Below are 22,322 nucleotides of genomic sequence, written 5' to 3'. Positions count from 1 at the left end.
AGGTGGGTTGTGAGCATCAGGATGTATTGCCAAATATCTTGCTAATGAAACTAGGGATGAAGGAGAAACCTGATTATGGGTGGAGTTTGACAAGCTTTCATCAGCTAGGCCAACTGGACTCCATTCTGTCTCCCACCAGGTGGCACAATTTGGTGCACAATGAGTTGGGTCAGCTGGCAGAACTTCTGTGTGTGTGTGTGTGTGTGTGTGTGTGTGTGTGTATGTATGTGTAAAAAGTCATTTGAGCAAATCATGACCCTAAATTAAGTAATTTGCGCAAATTACAGCTGCTGTTTGCACAAATTAAACAATTTATGATTGTAATTTGTGCAACTTATGCAGATGTGTCCAATTTGTGGTATAATTAGCACAAATTATGGCCAAGACCAAAACAAAATGCGTAAAAGTCCCTGGAGCTCAAAAGCAAGCCAAGTCAGGCATGCCATGGAAGTCTGGCGATCCCAGAAAGGGCCAGATTTCCCAGAGACGGACAAAGCAAAATCCTGTTGCCCCAGTTAGGAAATCCTTGTGGCAGTGAGCGGCAAATCAAAATAAATAAATAAATACTGCTCTGCTGAGAGATGTTAATACATTTCTCAAGAATTTCAGCCTTGTATACGGCCAGTTTTTCAGAGGTTCTAACTCTGCTTCCATATTTCATTATACTGTTTCTGAAATTCACGCATGGAAATAGAAAAATCTGTATGAGGGTTGGCCGTGACTCTTGCAGATTATTTACATTAACTTCATGATCTTTCTACGGCTTCATTCTTTTTATGATTTTGGGTCAGTCTGGAGCATCAGATATGACAGATGCTCACCATTTTGAAATTTTGAGCTTCTTACCCTTGCTGTTTGCTTGCTAATAAAATTACAGTTGCTTTGTTTCTTGTGTTGCAAGTCCTCGACCTGTTCCAGTAACAGTGGCATTCTATGTTACACCATATTTGGTGACCTCTGCTATTTAAATATGCAATACTGTCATCTATGTTGGCACTCACACAAAATGCATAGTTGTTGCTGTTACTGTTATTTTGTTGTTAAAACTTTTTATTTACAACACAGCAATAACAACAACTAAAGCAAAAAAAAAAATGGTGCAGGGAGGAAAATTCATATCCATGAGTTATTTTTGAGTTAAATTATTTGATACCTTTTCTGGCTGGATGTCATTAGAATCTAAAAAGAAAAGAATGGCTCCACTAACAATTTTAGCAGCAATGGCTCATTAGCTGCAGTTTGATCCATATTCTTATGATAAATAAACGTTATGAAAGAATCCTGTTTTGAAAATGAAGAAACTACCTTATATGTGTAGGAGTTGGACTGATAATGGAATTTATACTTTAGATCAGTTAATAGATTTGGATGATGATTTTTTGTCATTTTCAGCATTGTGGATTAGATATCATTCACTATCTAGTGCTTGTTGGAAGTACATTCAGCATTTGTTAGAATCCCATGCAGAAACACAGAAGCTGCTATGACTAGCTTATTGAACACACATGAACTTTTAAAATTCTCTTAAAGTGAGTTAGACCATTTGTCAATCCCAGTTTTGTCTACTCTGGGCATGTCTACACCAGCACTATACTCCGGGATCGTCCCGAGATCGTCCCTGTGCATCCAAATGCCACACGGGGGATCCCGGGAGCAGGCAGGGACGATCCCTCCATTTTCCTGGGATAACCCTTAGGTGTAGAAAGGGCCTCTGACTGTTAATGGCAGGGGCTCTATCCCTGAAGGTCCCTTCCCTTTTTGTTACTCTTATACAGACTAAAAGTAAACTTTTGGAGCAACTAAGAGTGAAGTGCTCACCTAGGTTTAATTCAGATATAAAGAATGCTTCAAACTTCAGCATTTGGGTAAGCATTACCATAGTGGATAATTTAACCTACTGATTTGTTCAGGAAGGAAATTAGGCATATTCTTTGTAAATCTGTACTTTATTTAAATATGTACTCTTTTAAATCTTCTAGGTTGGCTTTTTACCCAGGTGCCCCAAAACACAATTTGTCTTCAAGCTACTTACTTTTATTATAGTACTGCGGACTTGTATTGAGAAATATGTTTACTTGTTTTGATAATGGTAAATGAATGCTTTGAATGAGATATCATTGCTGGAGATTTATTTATTTATTTATTTATTTATCATACTTATACCCCGCTCCTCAGCCAAAAAAGGCTCTCGGAGCGGCTTACACTTGGCAAAAAAAGACAGTCCCTGCCCTCAGGCTTACAGTCTAATAAAGACATGACACACAAGGAAAAGGAGTCAAGGAGGGAGGGAAGGAGGAGAGAGAAAGAGAGAGAGAGAGAGTCCAAGAGGAGCAGGCCCCGATGCTACTTCTGCCTGCTCCTGTCCCCTCGGTCCTTCTTCTTCCCCACAGGGCCAAGATGGCAGTTTGCCCTGTGGGGGGGGGGAAGAGTCCAGCAGGAGCAGGCCCCGATGTTACTTCTGCCTGCTCCTGTCCCCTCAGTCCTTCTTCTTCCCCACAGGGCCAAGATGGCAGTTTGCCCTGTGGGGGGGGGGGAAGAGTCCAGCAGGAGCAGGCCCCGATGTTACTTCTGCCTGCTCCTGTCCCCTCGGTCCTTCTTCTTCCCCACAGGGCCAAGATGGCAGTTTGCCCTGGGGGGGGGAAGAGTCCAGCAGGAGCAGGCCCCGATGTTACTTCTGCCTGCTCCTGTCCCCTCGGTCCTTCTTCCCCACAGGGCCAAGATGGCAGTTTGCCCTGTGGGGGGGGGAAGAGTCCAGCTGGAGCAGGCCCCGATGTTACTTCTGCCTGCTCCTGTCCCCTCGGTCCTTCTTCTTCCCCACAGGGCCAAGATGGCAGTTTGCCCTGTGGGGGGGGGGGAAGAGTCCAGCAGGAGCAGGCCCCGATGTTACTTCTGCCTGCTCCTGTCCCCTCAGTCCTTCTTCTTCCCCACAGGGCCAAGATGGCAGTTTGCCCTGTGGGGGGGGAAGTCCAGCAGGAGCAGGCCCCGATGTTACTTCTGCCTGCTCCTGTCCCCTCAGTCCTTCTCCCCTTCTCCTAATCTGTACGATTAGGCCTATCAAGTATTTTTTTAAAAAAATGAATTTTCTAATTGCCTACCACAACCCTTCCAGAAATTAGGCTTTGCTTTGCTTTGCTTTGTTTTGTTTTTCTCCAGAAATCAGGCTTTATTGTTTCAGTTACTAAATGTATAGTTCATTTAATTAAAATTATGGAGACAAGCACACAATATGCCCACTACAAAGTTAATTGGACTTGGCTTCTCCGAGTTTGAATAATTTTCGCTACTAAGTAGAGAAGTTACTCTTTTCAAGCCAATTTGAACTTTGTATCAGCAGGGCTGGTGCTACCATTATGCCAACTAGGCAGCCACCTAGGGCGCAGACCTTAGAGGGGTGCAGTACTGCCCTTTAAGGGTCACAGTTTTATACAAATTAGGTGTTTTAAGAAAAAACATAATAAAAGGAAAATATAATAGTTCAGAAACTCTTCTTGAACAGCTGAATCGAAGTTGGCAATTATTGGGGGGGGTGCAAGTCGCTCGCCTTGCCTAGGGCGCAAAATAGTCTGGCACTGGCCCTGTGTATCAGGTTTACAGCAGACCTTCTGTTCAGTATATTCACTACATTTCAAATTGTATAGTTTTATTCCTAACTGTAGAGCTTTAGAAATGTAGGCCATGGTACACATGAAAGTAAGTAAAATGAAGTCCCATTGTTTCCAGTTGGAGAGGTTTAAGTATGAGCTTAACCTGCTCACACAAATCCATTTATTTATTAAGCTGCCTTTAACGGTAGAACTCAACTTTGTTAGGGATGGTGAATCTGCCAGATTCGCTTTCTTCCCGCATTGGAATTTTTAAAATCTCACGTTCTTTCTCTCCCGGATATGAACATTGTGAATTTTAGAAAATTCTTACAAAAAACAAATTACAATGACATTCTCATTGATCTGCACCAGCCAATTTCAATAAATTCAGCTATTCCCAGCATGGAGAGGACCATGATATATCTGTCTGCTGTACAGCTGTTAAAACCAAAGAATCTATCAGAAAAAAAAGAGAGGTGGCAATCACTAGCATGGTTGAATGCACATGAATTCAAACCCAGACTTTTAAGAGCTAAGCATTCAAAACCCGAGGTCTGGATGGACGGAACTGTGAGTTTCTGTTTCTCTCACATTCATTTTTTTAAAATCTCAAATACTTTTTGTAAATCTGAAGGACTTTATAAATTTCATAAGTCCTTAACCAAACCAAACTGAAACGAATTTCCACCCATCCCTAAACTTTGCATTTAATGTTCGCAAGGTCATGACTGTGTTTTGTAGTTCACCAAGGTAAGTAAGATTTATATAGCAGTGGCTCAATCTGTGGTTTTACCAATTTTTGTTATCCCAGGATCAATCTAAGCCCAGATCCTGGAGATAGTGGTGATACACTTACAAACTCAGTATTGGTACAGATCAAGAGGCATTAAACAGGCATTAGCTCAGAGAACAGACATGACTTAGCTAGTTCACTACTGCTACAATGGTATTATAACCAGAATTAATATTAAAACACTTTTTATTTATTTAAAGTATTTTAAATTGCCTTTTGAAGAGCTCAAGGCAGTTTAAAAAATAGGTTAAACAACCATTACAAAACAGATTAAACAAACAAGGAAAACATTTTAAATCCAATACTTTCTGTGGGGCACACAAGAAAACTGTAACAAATTTTCTACCTCTTACTTCCATGTTGTGTTGGCATTCAAATATTTGGCACTAATCACACACACACACTCCCTCTCCCACCTCATAGGTGTCCATTTTATCCATTTCCTTTGCTATCCTATGGAAGGCGTAATTTATGAAAAACAGTAGGGTTCCAAACTAGACCTGAGTGTAAATGCTCTCCGGCTCTGCCTTGCTCTGCCCACCCATTCTTCTAAAGACATCTTAATTGAGAATTAATTCAAGTACATAATTCAGACTGTATCTTGCAGAGTGCCAGAATTTAATTAAATGCATTGCCTCAGAATCTTGATATCAGGCAGATCTGCTTGCATGTACACTAATAGCAGAGCAAGAAGTGCTAAACAAAATCTGCATTGACACATGCTATGCAGATTGTTCATAAATGCTCTTGCTACTGCTTGCTCTCTGTTGATGTCTGTTTAATCAAAGGCTTTTGAAACCTAGCTCGCTAAGCTAAATTAGTAAATTGCCTATAAATGACAGTCCTATCAAAACAGAACAGGTTTTTTTTATACTGACACTATCATTCGGTATGCTGCCAATCCTTGTTCTAAACTCACTGTCGTGCTTTCAGACACGAGAGAACATTAGGAATCCCAAGGCAATAGATAATGAAATGTGTACAAAAAAGAGTTTGCTTCTAAGGGCTTTTCTGACAAAAGATTAGCAAAAGATTTTTCAGAGTGGATCCTGGCAACAAATAATTACACAGTTATTGCCTAGAAAAATAGAACAGCTTTTGTTGTTCAGGTTCCCCCCTTTAGGGCCCAAGAGTGGAACTGATGACATGTCTGGACTGTAGAAAATCAATAGTGTACAACTTCTAGTACCCAGTGAATGTTGTGTAGTTAATAATTTAAAAAGGAGAACTTGTTCTTCTTTTAAGGCTTTTCCTTTTATCTGAAAACAGGCAGTGTGTGTATGCACTTCATTCCTTACAGATATTCAGGAAGATCAAAATAGTGCTATAAGCAAACTATAATACAATGCAGGAATTCTTTTTTGAACATTTGTATCTCTTTACAGACCAAAGTCTGTTGGAGAGAACAAAAAAACCTATTACTGTAGTAATTTGGGGAGGGGATCTGTTGACTGTTTAACCATTGCATCCACAAATGAAAAAAGGGGGAAATTGTAGCCAAAATCAGTATGCAAAAAGGGACAAATGAAAGGAGTATACAGAATTTACACAGTAGAGGTAATGTGGTCTTTCCTCTCTCTTTATTCCAGACAAATATTTATCCAGCTCAGGTACAATTCCCATGACAAAATTGTAATGAGCTCCCCATTTCGTGATGAAAATAATAATTTGGTAGTGACAAACAATCAAGCAATGGCTTCCCACTGCCTCAGCTATAATGAAAGCATCTACTTTCCCTGGAATTTGTATTTTGGCCATATGAATTTAACCCTGAAATTTAACCCACTGTCTGTAAGTCTGGCCAGTTTATTTCCGTTGGGCTCATCTACACCAAGCAGGATATTCCCCTATGAAAGCGGTATATGAAAGGCAAGAGCCACATTACTGCTTTATAGTGGTATCGAAGTGCACTGACAACTGTTTGGGCCCATTGACAAATACAGTACCATATACCACTTCCATACAGCTTTCATAGTGTTATATCCTGCTCTGTGTAGATGTGTCATGGGCCCCAACAGTTGTTAGTGCACTTCAGTACCACTATAAAGCAGTAGTTAGTGTAAATCTTGCAGTGCACTTCAATACTGTTATAAAGCAGTAGTGTGGCTCCTGCCTTCTATATACCACTTTCATAGCGGAATATCCTGCTTGGTGTAGATGAGCCCATTGTGAAAGAAAACAGAGTATAGGTATTGCTGTGACAAAAAGAACGTCTCCCTTTTGTCTTATACTGGAAAAGGATCTGGCTGAATTTCCATTATTCTTTGTGAAGGAACTTGGTCCCATGCACCTTCAGTGAAATATGTAGAGTAGAAGTGTCTTCTGTGCCTGATTCCTTTGGAGCCATAAGGTTTCTGGGAGAAAGAGACCATTGTCTACTCCCTCCAGTCACAAAGAAACCCCTCTTAATTTGGTATTGATCATTTGGAAAGAAACAAAGCCTACTCACAAGTTTAAATGCCACAAGTTAAAAGGATACTTGATATGATGCATTGTCAGACTGTGTGGGGAAACCAGCAGCCAAGTTGCTACAATGTAACACTAACTCAGCTTGAAAAATTGAATTTGTACCATGGTTTATATCTACCACACTATGGCATGTTTTACTACTCTGGCCACAGCTAGACCTAAGGTTTATCCTGGGATCATCCAGGGTTCGCCCCTGCCTGAGCACTGGATCCCCTGTGTGTCACCTAGATGAACAGGTTTGACCCCTGGACGATCCAGGGATAAACCTTAGGTCTAGCTATGGCCTCTGTTTCTAATTTCTACTCCACTTCTGTCCTTTTTCCTCCCAGTATTCCTTGCCTATTCTCTCATCCCATCTTGCCATTTACCTTCCATTCCTGCCCCCTTGCATTTGATTCTTCTTCCATCTCTTTCCTTAACAGTGTTCTTTTCACAATTACACTTACTTATTCAAGTTTACATATAACCTGTGCTTCAATCTTAAAACAGCTATATGTTTGGATTCTTCTGTTCCCGATACCTTCTCTAGGCTATGCTCAGATTTACTTGATTTGCCTTCCCCATCCTGCCCTATTGCCCTGTGCATTAAAGTAATTGCATATTGGAGAAATATGATGGAGATCAATCTTGGTCCTATGCCGGAAATGCCCCCTGCCTTTTGAACACTCTTTTGTATAATGTTTTTGAGAGGGAGGGGATTTGGATCCTTTAAATGAGGCATGCCTGGGAAGGTGCAAAAAGTGCCTCTCATCATGAAAAGTTGATATGCCAGCATCTGTTCTTGCTCTAGGAAATGGGCTGAAACGACTTTTTTTTTTATGGAGCTGTATAGATTGCAGGGGACTTGTTTCTTTCTTTCTTTCTTTGTTTTTTTTGCATTTTCATGTCAACAAGGAAGTAATTCATCTCTTCACATCAAGCTTTGTATGTGATTCAGGGGGTAGAGAGCAGGATTCAAGATTCAGCATATTTATGAATATAGTAATGGAATTTTTGTATCAACTGATTTGAATTGGAGTAACGAAACAGTTCTCTTATTAAAAATAAGTTTTCCTTCAGAGAAAACATTTTATTTAAAAATACATTAAAATTTAATAAAGAATAAAAATAATAATTGGGAGAGACAGTTACAAAGTCTAAATCTTTTCTGGCATTTTGGTCCCAATGAAGATATTGTCCAATTGTGGATGATGACGATGATGATGATGATTCCTCAAGAACAACCCAAGCAATCTTTGTTTTTTTAAAAGGCTGTAAAATAAGCAGATTTTTTTTTAAAAAAAAAAAGTGTAGATAAATTCTTTTTATGTTTAAACATCACGGGTAGTATGCAACTCTGCACCACTGTTGATGTATCCAATGTTGCACTGGCATAAGCTATCTCTAGCGCAACAGCAATAGCACCTGATGGCATGAAGAGTTTTCTGACAAAACTTGTCACACCAGCAAATGCTATCGGCATTGCGTTACAGATGGTTTGTGCTAGCACAATGTCATTTACATTAGCGGTAGTGCAAGGTCAGATACAACCTCCAATCATTTGATACTAACAATGTTGACTTAACGAGTCTCAAGCATTTCTCTGCACTCTCTGGCCAGCCAATCGTATGAAGCTGCTGTAGTACATAGAATCATAGAATAGCAGAGTTGGAAGGGGCCTACAAGGCCATCGAGTCCAACCCCCTGCTCAATGCAGGAATCCACCCTAAAGCATCCCTGACAGATGGTTGTCCAGCTGCCTCTTGAAGGCCTTTAGTGTGGAAGAGCCCACAACCTCACCAGGCAACTGATTCCATTGTCGTACTGCTCTAACAGTCAGGAATTTTTTCCTGATGTCCAGCTGGAATCTGGCTTCCTTTAACTTGAGCCCATTATTACGTGTCCTGCACTCTGGGAGGATTGAGAAGAGATCCTGGCCCTCCTCTGTGTGACAACCTTTTAAGTATTTGAAGAGTGCTATCATGTCTCCCTTCAATCTTCTCTTCTCCAGGCTAAACATGCCCAATTCTTTCAGTCTCTCTTCATAGAGCTTTGTTTCCAGACCCCTGATCATCCTGGTTGCCCTCCTCTGAACACGCTCCAGCTTGTCTGCGTCCTTCTTGAATTGTGGAGCCCAGAACTGGACGCAATACTCTAGATGAGGCCTAACCAGGGCCGAATAGAGAGGAACCAGTACCTCACGTGATTTGGAAGCTATACTTCTATTAATGCAGCCCAAAATAGCATTGGCCTTTCTTGCAGCCATATCGCACTGTTGGCTCATATTCAGCTTGCGATCTACAACAATTCCAAGATCCTTCTCGTTCGTAGTATTGCTGAGCCAAGTATCCCCCATCTTGTAACTGTGCCTTTGGTTTCTATTTCCTAAATGTAGAACTTGGCATTTATCCCTATTAAATTTCTTTCTGTTGTTTTCAGCCCAGCACTCCAACCTATCAAGATCACTTTGAAGTTTGTTTCTGTCTTCCAGGGTATTAGCTATCCCACCCAATTTGGTGTCATCTGCAAATTTGATAAGCGTTGCCTGCACTGGGCCTAGGACTGAGCCCTGCGGTATCTCACTCGTTGCCTCTCCCCAGTTTGAGAAGGTCCCATTGATAAGTACTCTTTGAGTCCGATTCTGTAGCCAACTGTGAATCCACCTAATAGTTGTTCCATCTAGCCCACTTTTAGCTAGTTTGTTAATCAGAATATCATGGGGCACTTTGTCAAAAGCTTTGCTGAAGTCAAGATATATGACATCCACAACATTCCCACAGTCCACAAGGGAGGTTACCTGATCAAAAAATGAGATCAAATTAGTCTGACAGGACTTGTTCCTGACAAATCCATGTTGGCTTCTAGTGATCACCGCATTGATTTCAAGGTGTTTACAGATTGACTTCTTTATAATCTGCTCCAGAATTTTCCCAGGGATGGATGTCAGACTGACTGGTCTGTAGTTCCCAGGTTCCTCCCTTTTGCCCTTTTTGAAGATAGGGACAACGTTAGCCCTCCTCCAGTCGTCTGGCACCTCACCCGTCTTCCATGATTTTGCAAAGATAATAGGCAAAGGTTCTGAGAGTTCTTCCGCTAGCTCCTTCATTACTCTAGGATGCAGTTCATCGGGCCCTGGAGATTTGAACTCATTCAAGGAAATTAGGTGTTCTTTGACCATTTGTTTATCAATCTCAAATTGCAATCCTGCCCCCTCAACTTCTGCTTCACTTTCTCCAGGGGGGTCGTAGACCCGCTTTTGGAGGAAGACTGAGGCAAAGTAGGAATTGAGCACTTCAGCCTTTTCTTTGTCATCTGTTATCAATTTGCTGTCCTCATTAAGCAGTTGAACCACCATTTCTTTCCTCTGTCTTTTACTACTCACGTATCTGAAGAAAGCCTTTTTATTGCTTTTAGCATCCCTCGCTAAACTCAGCTCATTCTCAGCTTTAGCGTTCCTGATGCCATTTTGGCACTTCTGCGCCACCTGTCTGTACTCTTCTTCTGTAGCCTGGCCTTCCTTCCACTTCCTATATGTATCCTTTTTTGTTTTCAGGTCATCTCTAAGCTTTTTGTGGAGCCACATTGGTTTCCTCTGTTGTCTTCTATCTTTTCTCTTTGTTGGAATTTTTTGTAACTGTGCCTTTAAAATTTCCTTTTTTAAATACTCCCACCCATCCTGCACTCCTTTTTTCTTTGAGGCAACCTTCTCAGAGTCACCCACCATCCACCTCTTCCCCAATTGTCTTGAAAAACATTAGGGGTGAGAATAAAGAAATGGGTACAAGGCGGCACTATCACAAGTTAAGTCCCCAGTGATTGTTTGGATCCAGTTTATGGACTTGGCACTTCTTGTCCTTATCCTTCCCCTGCGGGTTTTGCATATAATCTCTTATGGGGCACTTATGTATTACTACCAAGTCCCAGCTCCAGTGGCTATTTCCTCTACATCTACATCAGGGCTGAAACCATATCACCCAGCTGTAATGAATTGTTATGCTAGTGCTGTATCTTAAAAGTTTGGTCTGTTAGGCTGCCCTCTCTCCAAAAATTTTCTGTACTTTGAAAGCAGAAATTTTCTGTTTGGGAATAATAAAGAATAACAACTTTTCATTTATTTCTGTAATATCTTTACATGCCCTATGCCTGGAAATTGAAGCAATAGTGGCTTATTTTCAAAAGGTACACAACACCCCAGCATTTCATGTACTTACTACTATTGAAAACCAGAACACTTTATTCTAAAACGACTTTAGAGTGCCAGTCCCAAATAAAAACTTGGCATGCAAAATTTGAGGATGATGATTTTGCTTAAGTTCACAGTTGCAATATATTTGAGGAGAAAGATAAAGACTGAAAGTCTATGCAGAGTTTTCTGGGAGTAACATAGCAGGACGTCTGCATACATATGTTTAGGTTTGTGCTATAAATTGAATCACCCATAGTTGAAGAAAAATATTTTTTATAATGACCAAAAATGATTCCATCACTCTTCTCTCTTTTAGGACAAAGACCTTGCCTTTGGGGCACTGTGTTTTTCTGTGCACATAGTCCAGCTCACCTGACTCTCATTTTCTGAGAACAGAAGCTGATTTTTTTTCCATACACCACTGCTCAATCATATTGATGTAGTTCATGGCAGTAGGGGTGGGGAATCAGCCCCTGCTCATGGCAACAGCCCATTTACCCAATACAGGCATCTGTTTACCACACACTTAACCTGTACTTTTCCTTCCTTTCTTTTTTTAAATTCTTTAGCTGGAGTGATGTTGGTGCCTGAAAGAAAAACAGAGGATGGGTTTGAAGAGCACTTTGGGGTTAACTACCTAGGACACTTCTTGTTGACTAACCTTCTCTTGGAAACACTAAAGCAATCAGGAACCCACTGCCACAATGCTCGAATTGTCAACCTCTCATCAGCCGTCCATTTTATAGCTGAACTACATCTCAACGATCTGCAAAGAAGGTATGAATGCTTTCTAACATTTTCACTGGGTTATTGTGGATTGTATCGAATTAGTCCCTTCGACCAACACTTCCATCAGCAGAGATGGGAGGGAGATAATTCCCTGGAGCAGAATTTGGAGGAGTGCAGGAGCTTGCAGGGGGCAAGAGAGAAGAGAGAAATCCCGTTGTGTGCCTGTAAGTCCATTTGGATAACTTTGGATCTTGTCCCTTATTCAATTCATTTTGGCAGGCAGAGGAAAATGATACAATGCCATGTTCCGCAATATTTCCCAGATTGTCTGTTTCCTGATATGCTACGATTTCAGTGTGACAGCAAAGGAATGGAAGAAGGAAGGCTTTGCAGTGAGGCCTCCAGTGAGCCCAACTCACAGCTGCTGCTACCACCACTAAGTATGGGAAGCAAAAGGGAACTTGTAGGTGGGGTCCGCGCAGAAGTCATTACAGCCTCTTTGTGCACCAGTTGATTGTCATGAAGTGTGCAACAAAAAAGAACACAGCTAAGCTATTTTCTGATTTATCTGGAAACTATCTTGGCTTACTAAGACCAATTCCAAATCAAGCTGGGGGGAATTTGTTCATCACTACTTAAGACTTGTTATGGGGGCAGTGGGGGCAGTTTAGAAGCATGGAGCTAGATTAAATCACTGAAGCAGAAGTTTGTATTGTTTCTCCTTTTACAAAAGGGTTTTCGTAAACATTAATGAATATTGAACTCAAGTGATCACATTTAATGAAGGTGGTTTGTTGGTTGGTTGGTTTCTCTCTGAAAGCCAGGTTTAGCCCTTTCCCATGGCTGGTGCTGAAAATACTTTTTGGTTAAAGAGTTTCAGGAGCATGCTTGTACTCTAGAAAAGCAAGACAGTCCTTCATATTTGGATTTCCAGCCTATGCACTGCCAATTCTCCACTGGCTTATAGTTTCTCTCATCTCCTATGTTCTCCAGCTGGCAAGATTCTCCTCAACAACCTTGCCAGTTGGCAGCCATTCTGGCATGTGTTGGGTGTCATTTGTTCCCTTTAAACATTTCCACATCTCCCTTCCTCCACCTGCCTGTAACTCAACTTGCTCCTCAACCTTTATCATGGAGTTAATTTGTTCTTCCTTTGTTCTATTTTGCTGGCCCCGTACTTATCTCTTGAGCCATCTTTCTACACAGCCTTTGTGTACCCTTTTTGTCTTGTTGTGGGGAGGGGTAGAGGTGTTCCACTGTCACATCGTACAAGTACAGAACTGGTACTTGGTTGTTCAGTTTGACAGCTTTTCATATTTAAACAACCACGTAGCTAGCCTTTAAGGCAAGGAAGACAGACTTGGAGACATGTAGGGGATAAGGCCTTCTCAGAAGCAAGAATGGGATGGATATCTTGTCATCACAGGGTGGAGCATTCCTTTCCTGTGTAGTTTTTCACCTTTCTTACTATTAGCAAAAAATCATATTTGCACAATTTATAAAGTTAGCAAAATTCAGGTTTATCTTGGCACAGAAATTGGAGCTGCCTTTGTAGCATTCTCTCTCTCTCTTAAAAAAAGAGTTTTAGTTCTAAATGGATTGATCATCACCACAGGTTCCCTGCTATCTAAGCTGTTTGCCTACAGTTTAATATAAATTAGCTTTTAAAATACAATTTTACTAATGCAACTACTTCAGCTTTACAGTAGTTCAGGAAATAGTGATACTACACTTCCGAATTCCCAGATCTCTAGTCTAAGAGGGTCTCCTTAGATATTTTTTTTTAAAATCAGCAAACATAAAGCCAAAATGTTCCGTTTAAAACGTGGGTGGCCATCACTACATCTTGTAGGAGCAAATTCCATAGTTCAATGATGCGCTGTGTGAAGAACTACTTTTATCTGTCCTGAAAATCCCACCAATCAGCTTCATGGAATGTCCTTGCATTTTAGTATTGTGAGACAGAGAGAAAAATGTCTCCCTATCCACACTGCATAATTTTGTACACCTCTATCATGTCTCCTGTTACTCGCCTTTTCTCCAGTAAACAATCCAAACTGTTGTAACCTTCCCTCATAGAGGAGTTGCTTTAGCCCATTTTAGTTGCGCTTTTTTGTACTTTTCCAACTCTACAATATCTTTTTTTAAGTGTAGTGACCAGAACTGTACACAGTATTCCAAGTGTGGTTGCACTATAGAATTGTATAAGGGCAGTATGATACTGGCAGTTTTATTCTTGATTCCTTTTCTAAAGATGCCTATCATGGAATTTGCTTTTTTCACAGCAGCTGCACACTAGATCACCTACCACAACCTCAAGATCTCTTTCTTGGTCAGTCACCACTAGCTCAGATCCCATCAGATTATATTTGAAGTTGGTATTTTTTTTTTTTACCCCAACATGCATCATTACACTTGCTTACGTTGAAATGCATCTGCCATTTGGATGCCCACTTTCCCAATTTGGAGAGATCCTTTTGGAGCTCCTCACAACCCCTTTTTGTTTTAACCACCTTAAATAATTTGGTGTCATCAGCAAACTTGGCTCACTCCAAATTCCAAATCATTTATGAACAAGTTGAAAAGAACTGGTCGCAATACAGAACTTTGTGGGACCCCACTATTTACTTCCCTCCATTGGTAGAATTTACCATTTATTCCTATACTCTGCTTTCTGTTCTTTAACCAAGTACTGGTCCATAAGAGGACCTCTCTTCTTATTCCATGACTGCTATGCTTGTTCAGGAGTCTATGGTGAGGGACTATCAAAAGCCTTTTGGAAGTCCAAGTAAACAACATCCACTGCATCTCCCCTGTCTATATGTCTAGTGACATTCTCAAAGAACTCTAAAACATTAGTGAGACAGGTCTTACTTTTGCAGAAGCCGTGTTGATTCTTTTTCAGAAGGACTTGTCCTTCTATATACCTAATAATTTTGTCTTTAATAATACTTTCAACCAATTTAGCAGGAACAGACATGAAACTAACCAGACTGTAATTTCCTAGATCCCCCTGGTGCAGAGACTGAGCTTAGGGACATGTTGCATATTTTGGTTAGAAGAAATCAGCAATTTCATATTTGAGGTCTTTTTGAATTCTAGGATAGATACCATCTGAGCTTGGTGATTTATTTGCTTTTAATTTGTCAGTAAAGTTGAGCATTTCATTTTTTTCACCACTATTTGCCTCAGCTTCTCAGACTCCCTTCCTGAAAACATCTGTTCAAGCTCAGGTATCTCTTCTATATCTTCTGCAGTGAACACCGATGTGAAGAATTCATCTCATACTAGGTCCTGTGTTTTAGGATTAAATCCAGGGTCATTTCCCTCTGGTCGGTTCCATGACCAACTGTTCTAGGGCACAGTAGTTTAGGACATTGGGAAATTTAATCTCACAATTGCACAAGGTAGGTGCATGAACTGACTTGTAGCACACAGCCTCATATTTTGAAAGCTCCTTCCCTCTTGCAAGCACATGTTGGATGTGAATGGCCTGTAAGACATGCCAGAACTCACTCTGTGAATATTGACCTGTATTTTCATATTTCATCAGAATAGGCTGCATAACGTTATAGCTCAATCATATTTGTAAAGCTATTGTAGAAAACTTTCTCTTCAGTTAATATAGTTTTGATCAACCAAGATCTGCATATGATAAACAGTATCCATTTCAAAGTTTACTTTGATATAGGGAGAAGCCCATGTGGTATAGGGGTTAGAGTGTTGGGCTGAGATTCAGGAGACCTGACTGTTAGTCTGCACTAACAATGAAGCTCACTACATGACGTTGGGCCAGTCACTAACTCTCAGTCTAACCAATCCCACAGGGTAGTCGTGAGATAATAACAACAACTACTACTACTACTACTACTACTTACCCGCCTCTCCCTCTGGATCGAGGCGGGGAACAACATCAAATACAAAAACACTATAAAATACATAAAACTGATTAAAAACATATAAAACTAATATATTATTAAAGTAACAGCCAGACATCTTTAAATTCGACTGGATAGGCCTGCCAGAAAAGATCAGTCTTTATAGATTTTTTAAATTCAGAAAGACTGTTAAGTTGGCGAATCTCTTCTGGCAGGCCATTCCACAGTCTGGGAGCAGCAGAAGAGAAGGTCCTCTGGGTAATGGTTGTCAGCCTAGTTTTTGCTGACTGAAGTAAATTCTTCCCAGAGGACCTGAGTGTGCAGGGCAGATTGTACGGGAGAAGGCGATCATGCAGGTAACCTGGACCCAAACCATGTAGGGCTTTAAAGGTAATAACCAACACTTTATACTTCACCTGGAAACTAATTGGCAGCCAGTGAAGAGATTTTAAAACTGGTGTAGAGGAGGACCATGTAAGCCACCTTGGGTTTCTTGCAAGAGGAAAATGGGTGGGATATAAATGTAATAATAAAAATTAAAAATAGGGAACTCATGCAATTCCTTTGGAATCCTAGCTACTGTGTGCAAGCATTATTATGAATATTTCTTATCATCATTATTATGATTTTTTGGCAGCGTCAATGGGAGATGCATAGGCTTCATTTAGAAATGCCATTTAGTGCTTGCTTTCCCCCTCAGTTTTTCAAACCTCATTTGAGTATTTTTCTCCTTCCTGGTATTTCAGACCTCACATAAGTACAAGCATACCTATGCAAGGCATTTATTGTGTGCTCGTGATTCCTCACTTATAGTTGTTTGTGGGTGCTTTATACAACGTTGTCATCCTCCAGGGCTTCTCCCATGCTTTGCAACCATTATAGTGGTGTGTGTTCTAACAAGGAAAGTCTAGTATTTCTGTGAATGGTGGAATGAAACCTTGGTGTGTTTGCATAATTCTACTATATGACAGTACCATCTAGTGGTTGTGTAATGGAACATTTAGAAAGGCAAAGAAAGAAAGAAAAAATGGGAGGAAAGGAGCCAATCGTAATCTCACAAAGAATCTAGATGCAGAAACCTCAGTAATGTGGCCTCGATACAAGCCTCATGTAAAAAAAATTTAACAGCCTCATTTGCATATTCCTGAAGCCCTGAAAATTTAGTTTAAAAAAGATGGTGAACAAATGACGGTCTCTCCAAAATGCTGTTTGGTCATCAGTGTAGGGGCAGCAACTGGAGAGGGAGGCCGGAGGCAGCACCGGAAGATTGTGAAGAATGACATGGGTCTTTTGGTTTTTCTTGTTGAACAGCTCTGTAAATGATCCTGGCAACCATGATAAAATTGCTCTTCCAGGTTCAGATGACACGACAACCCACCATGGGTACGAACAACCCTACAACAAGCCATGGGTTCTCAGGGTGGTTTGTTCACAAAATTTAAGTCTTCCTGTGGTGAAGGTGCCAGGTTTGGACAACATGACAACACATCATGTCTTGTTGCCCATGGTCATCTGCATATACTAATAGTGACTCTTACAAACTTCAATAAAATTATAAAGCATCCTAAGAGTAGCTACTACTTTATCATATATTGATCTAGCTGCTATCTATTTCCTATTATGCCTTCTAAAGGCTCACAAAATATCCTTGTTGCAGGTTAAATTACATTTGGACAAATACATATAATGGTTCCAGCCCACATACACAGTAGTAATTTCATCCTAAATTCACATTTTTCCTGAATATGTATTGTGCTTCTGTCACTATAACAATGTGATAGATTAAATACCTGCCTGGAAGGTTTTGTATCAAAAAGATTCTTAAGTAAAGTAGTCATGTTTATGATGAATGAGTCCTTGTGGTACTTTTTACAGCTTTTCCAGAAGCTTTCTTTGTTTCTTTGAAAGCTTGTTTGAGGCATTTTAGACTTTGGAAAATTCAGATAGTGAATATTATAACCTTGCATGTTGTGCTGAATTAAATCTCACCCCCTCCCCTCCAATGTCTATTTAAACACTCTGGTATTATTATGGTGATCTCAGTATCTTTCCAACAAATGATGTTGAGGCACATTTATACACAGTTACTAGTTGGGTGATATTGACCCTAGTTCCCAGACTGTTCTGCTTCAGGTTATCAGGTAAAATAAGCAACGGTACCTCACTGGCTTGCATAAACACTGGATTTGTATGCTATTATTTTAATCAAATAAATCTTTTGTCAAAAATGCATATCACAGTGTTTCCAAAGCAACTGAAACCTTGGCCTCAAAATCTCTCTGTCTGTCTGTCTAAGTCACAGAACAGTGGACAAGTATCCTTTGTGCAACTGCATCATGGTTGTCTCCTAACTTACTGCCCTTCCTTTTGCCAGTGTTTCAGGATTCAAGGAGAGTAGCTTTCAGAGCAGTGGAAAGCTTCTTGGATTCCCCAGTTTCTATCAACATGGCTTATGCCAGCAAATTCTCTCTTCTTCAATATGGGTAATTGCCAATTAGCAGGTTGGAGGATCAGCACTACGCAGATCCTTTTTTCTCCAACATTCAATATGTTGTGTATAAATATTGAATATGCATTCAATATGGCAGTTTCATTTTTCAAGGCAAACTCTGCCCTCCTCATGGCACCCTAGTGTGTCTTGGCTGATTCTTTGGCTTAACAAGCTTGAGATCCAGTTTCAATGATACATCGCTGAATCAATTTCCTGGCTGGCTGGGTATAAGCTTTGGCAGCACTGAGACCTATTAGGTGAGGTTTGTATTTATCTTGTTGTTGTACTTGTATTCATATTAGTGCTACCAATGACACATCTGATGGGGAACTCAAGAGTGGGAAGAGCCACAAACACAAAAGCACAGAAGCATAAAGGAGGAGGATCACCAGAGATCTGAGACAGAGAGCACATCAGAAAGTAGGGAATCTGGAGGCACAAGCAACCAGTGGACTAGTAGTCTTTTGAAACTTCTTTGCTGATTTTATTGTTAACTACTATTTCTTTATGTAACATGTATGTAATGAATTTTAGGATAAGGCGCTCAAGGCATCTTATATAGGATTTATTCTCTGTGCGGTGGAGTACACCAGTATTATTCCAAGACTACCCAGTAAGCTTCATGAATGTGAGGATTTGAACTAGGTCTTCTTGGTCCCAGTTCAGTCCCCAGTAATTCACCCATTACCTCACACTGACTCATCATGCCCATATATGCCCATAGTCTTATTGTACAGGCAAAGCCAGTCTGCAGTTTTTATTTATGTAGCATCCAGCCTATGTTGCAATTTCTGCAGGACATATGGCTGGATATTACTGTTCTGCTATGACATTAGGAGAGAAGCCTGAAGGTGGACTCCTGTGGTCATTCACTATTCTAAGACTTGGTTTGAAACCTGAAACATCTACTAATTAAGCAGAGTAGCAAATTCTGTAAGAAGCGAGTACTACATAGGCTCTGAAAAGTTCTTCCATATGTACATACTCAGGCAGTGTGAATGGCCTGTAAGACATGCCAGAGTTCCCACTTTGGGCTCCTCTAAACGAACTATTTATTTCATGGTCGTAATTGGCCACTTATGGAAGTTTGCGGGTCCATTATATGACATTGTGAATGACCAGGATGTCTCCCATGTGATTCTCTAGAAATCCTGCTATTGAAAGAACCATCTTTAATGTGGTAATACCCGGAAAATGCCAATTACATGAGTGCAATAAATCTTCCACCACTAAATGACACAGTCTCAATGGAAGACGCTTAAAGAGGAAGTATTCAATTCAAACAACATGGTCGCCCCTCTCCACCTGTGTTATGCAGCACATAACAATTTCACTAAAGAAGCACAAATCCCTGGGTAAGCAACACGATTTCCCCTTAACATAGAGACACTCTTTGATTACCAACCTGTATTTTCATATTTCATCAGAATGTTACAGCTTAATCACACTTGTAAAGGTATTGTGGGAAATTTACTCTTAAGTTTACTGACCAAGATCTGCATATGATAAGCAGTAACTCTACAAAAGGCTAAAATCAAAGAATTGAGATATCTCTTACTGCTGAAATTAGTATTAATAAATTCAGCAGTTGAAACTGCGTCTTGGAAAAGCTGTTGCTTTTTTTCATGGCACGGAATATATGTCCAGAATCTCCATGTTTCAGGATCTCTTGGATGGGGAATATAAAGAAGGATTTGAGGCATGCCTGTGGGCTTGGGCATAGCCAGTGGGATTTTTGTTTTTTTTGTTTTTCTTTGAGCTGTGCAGCAACCCCCATTTGTTATCAAAAGTTGCTTTGGAACAGCCTTCTCTGGAAAGTCCTTTCTAAATAAATTTCGAATAGATATCCATATTCTCATGCTTATTCGGTTTTGCTAAATAAAGACCTACATGGAGATTGTGGTTGGCTAGATTATGACAGCCATTTGCTAGTTACTGTATTAGCCAGTCTAGGCAAAACATGCTGCTCTCATTCCATCCTACAGCTCATGCTAAAAGCAGTTCCTTAAATGCATTCCTTCTATGATAATCATCCTGTTCCTCTACCTCTCAGTCCAGGAGGGAATGCAAGTTGTATGCATCTTGTTAAGCCAGGGAACAGCTTATTTCACACACACAGCATTTCACATGCCTCAGCAAGGACGAAAATCACAAGAACAATATCTGTTCCTGCAGTACTGTTGCTTGAAGGATCTGCCAAAGAACATCAGATATCGGTGCTTTTGAATCTATCCATTTGTAACAGAATTCACACAAGCTAAGGAGGATATCAAGGTTAACTGTGACCTTTTAGCCCTTTAAAAAAAGCTGCTCTAAATAAGATGAACGTTTGAGCATAAGAAACATTGTACCCAAAATTTGAAGAAGACTGATTTGCACTTGCATAGAAAAGAAATTGCTGCAGTCTTTTATATGGGTGGAACATGGCTTCAAATTAATTTAGAAGGAAAAAGTATAAGAGTAACTGGACAACTCCAGTTATGTGTACTTGATGAAAAAGGGAAAACAGAGGTAACAGATCGATGAATAGAGTCTTTAGGGTTATGGAGTTGGAAAAATTATGATAGTGGGGAAATTAATAGCCAGAAGTCAAGAGACAGCAAATTAAGATGGATTAGAGAAAAGATCAGTGGTGGAGAGTGAAGATAAAGAGGAGCATATGAGGGTGAGAGGAGATTTGGCATTTCAATAGCAAGTTCGTGGCTGGTCAGAAAGGAAAAGATACAATTTTCACTTCAGAGATGGGGAAGAGTGAGTGTACGTGGTTGTGTAGGTATTGATCAAAGAGAAGTGACATTTGTATATCAAGGAAGATGGCAGAAAAAGCATGTGTGCATGTATGCGTGTGTGTGATATAGATGTATAGAAAGAACGTGGTAAAATGAGCTAGATCTTTATATTTCTTTCAGATGTACTCTCAGTGCTATGAGAACAAGAGCAAATAGATACCTGTAATTCATAGCCATTGAAACGTAATGTTAAATTAAGTGACTGGTGATACCAAACACACACATTGACTGTCTTATGACCTATGGAAGCATCTGGTACTGAACAAACACCCTATTACTGGGTCAGACTATTTGTCTATTTAGCCCAGTATTGCTTGCTCTACTCTGACTAGAAGCTGCTTTTCAGGGGGCTTTCCGAAGAACATAAGAGTCATGATGGATCAGACCAAAGGTCCATCTAGTTCAGCATTCTGTCCACACAATATTCTGTTCCCACACAGTGGAAAATCCACAGGTAGCACATAAGTGCAATGGCAGTCTTGTGCTCATGTACCCCAGCAAATAGTGTACAGAGGCATATCACCTCTAATACCGGAGGAAACATATAATGATCAGAACCAGTAACCATTGGTAGCCTTTCATATCACCTGCTACTTGATCCTTTTAACAGGAGATGCCAAGTACCTTCTGCATGCAAAGCAAGCGCTTTAAACCACTGAGCTGACACCCAAGAAGATTAGTGTTTGTGGCTGTCAGAGATTATTTTGTGCCAGGATTTATCACAGATCCACTCAGAAAGCTTTTTTCATACCAGAGTTGAGTCCTAGAATATAAGAAGTAATAATAAAAAGAAGTGTCACTGTGATGCTTAAGAGTGCCTGTCTCTCACCACCGTGTGTTATCACAATCTATCCTCTCACTCCTAAAATTAAAGTGCAGGTCTTCCACTGCAGATGGGCACTGCTTCAATCTGGCATCTCTGTTTCTAGGAATTAAGCACTAGTGGTTGTTCTGAGGCCCATAGGGGTAGAACTTTGGAGATGGTGCAGGGAGCAATAGCCTTCCCTGAATCTCTGGGCCAAAGTTACTCATGCCCTCAGCTGTCAAAGAAACATGAACACACTCAGGTTTCTGGTTGTACTATATTTCAATGGCCAAACCTTAGTCTGGAACAGAAAGAATCTCCTAATTTCAGCTGCTACACCTCATTTTGTCCTTGAAATGCTGCATGCTCGTGCTCAGTTGGGCACAAGATAGCATGTACTGTAACTATGTGAGAAGAGAGAACAACATGAGCTTACCAAGGCTGTGCTTCAGTTACTGTTCCTTTTATGCTGTGTTCTTCTTCTTCTTTTTCACTACTGACAAATGTGCACACCTGAAGGGGAGACTGAAGCATATTGATTGACACAAGGTCAGAATAATACATCAAGTGGCTACTTGATGTCACTTCTACGTACCTGGAAGCCTTTTTCCTACCATGA

General features: G+C 40.4%; 1 protein-coding gene and 1 long non-coding RNA gene across 2 annotated transcripts in view; one reads left to right on the top strand and one right to left on the bottom strand.

Annotated features, from left to right (window-relative positions):
* Positions 1 to 22,322, bottom strand: part of LOC134398813 (uncharacterized) — a 265,472-nt gene that overhangs the window by 219,461 nt on the left and 23,689 nt on the right. The gene's annotated exons all lie outside the window — the stretch shown is intronic.
* LOC134398812 (E3 SUMO-protein ligase ZBED1-like) overlaps positions 1 to 22,322 on the top strand; it is a 126,273-nt gene that overhangs the window by 81,371 nt on the left and 22,580 nt on the right. Inside the window, exon 6 of the mRNA XM_063126346.1 lies at positions 11,581 to 11,788. Within this exon, the coding sequence (XP_062982416.1) occupies positions 11,581 to 11,788 (208 nt within the window). The remainder of the gene's footprint in view (positions 1 to 11,580; positions 11,789 to 22,322) is intronic.

The sequence above is a fragment of the Elgaria multicarinata genome, chromosome 5 (assembly GCF_023053635.1).
Source record: "Elgaria multicarinata webbii isolate HBS135686 ecotype San Diego chromosome 5, rElgMul1.1.pri, whole genome shotgun sequence".
Lineage (NCBI taxonomy): Eukaryota > Metazoa > Chordata > Lepidosauria > Squamata > Anguidae > Elgaria > Elgaria multicarinata.
The sequence above is the reverse complement of the archived record's forward strand: the minus strand, read 5'-3'. Positions and strand labels throughout refer to the sequence as shown.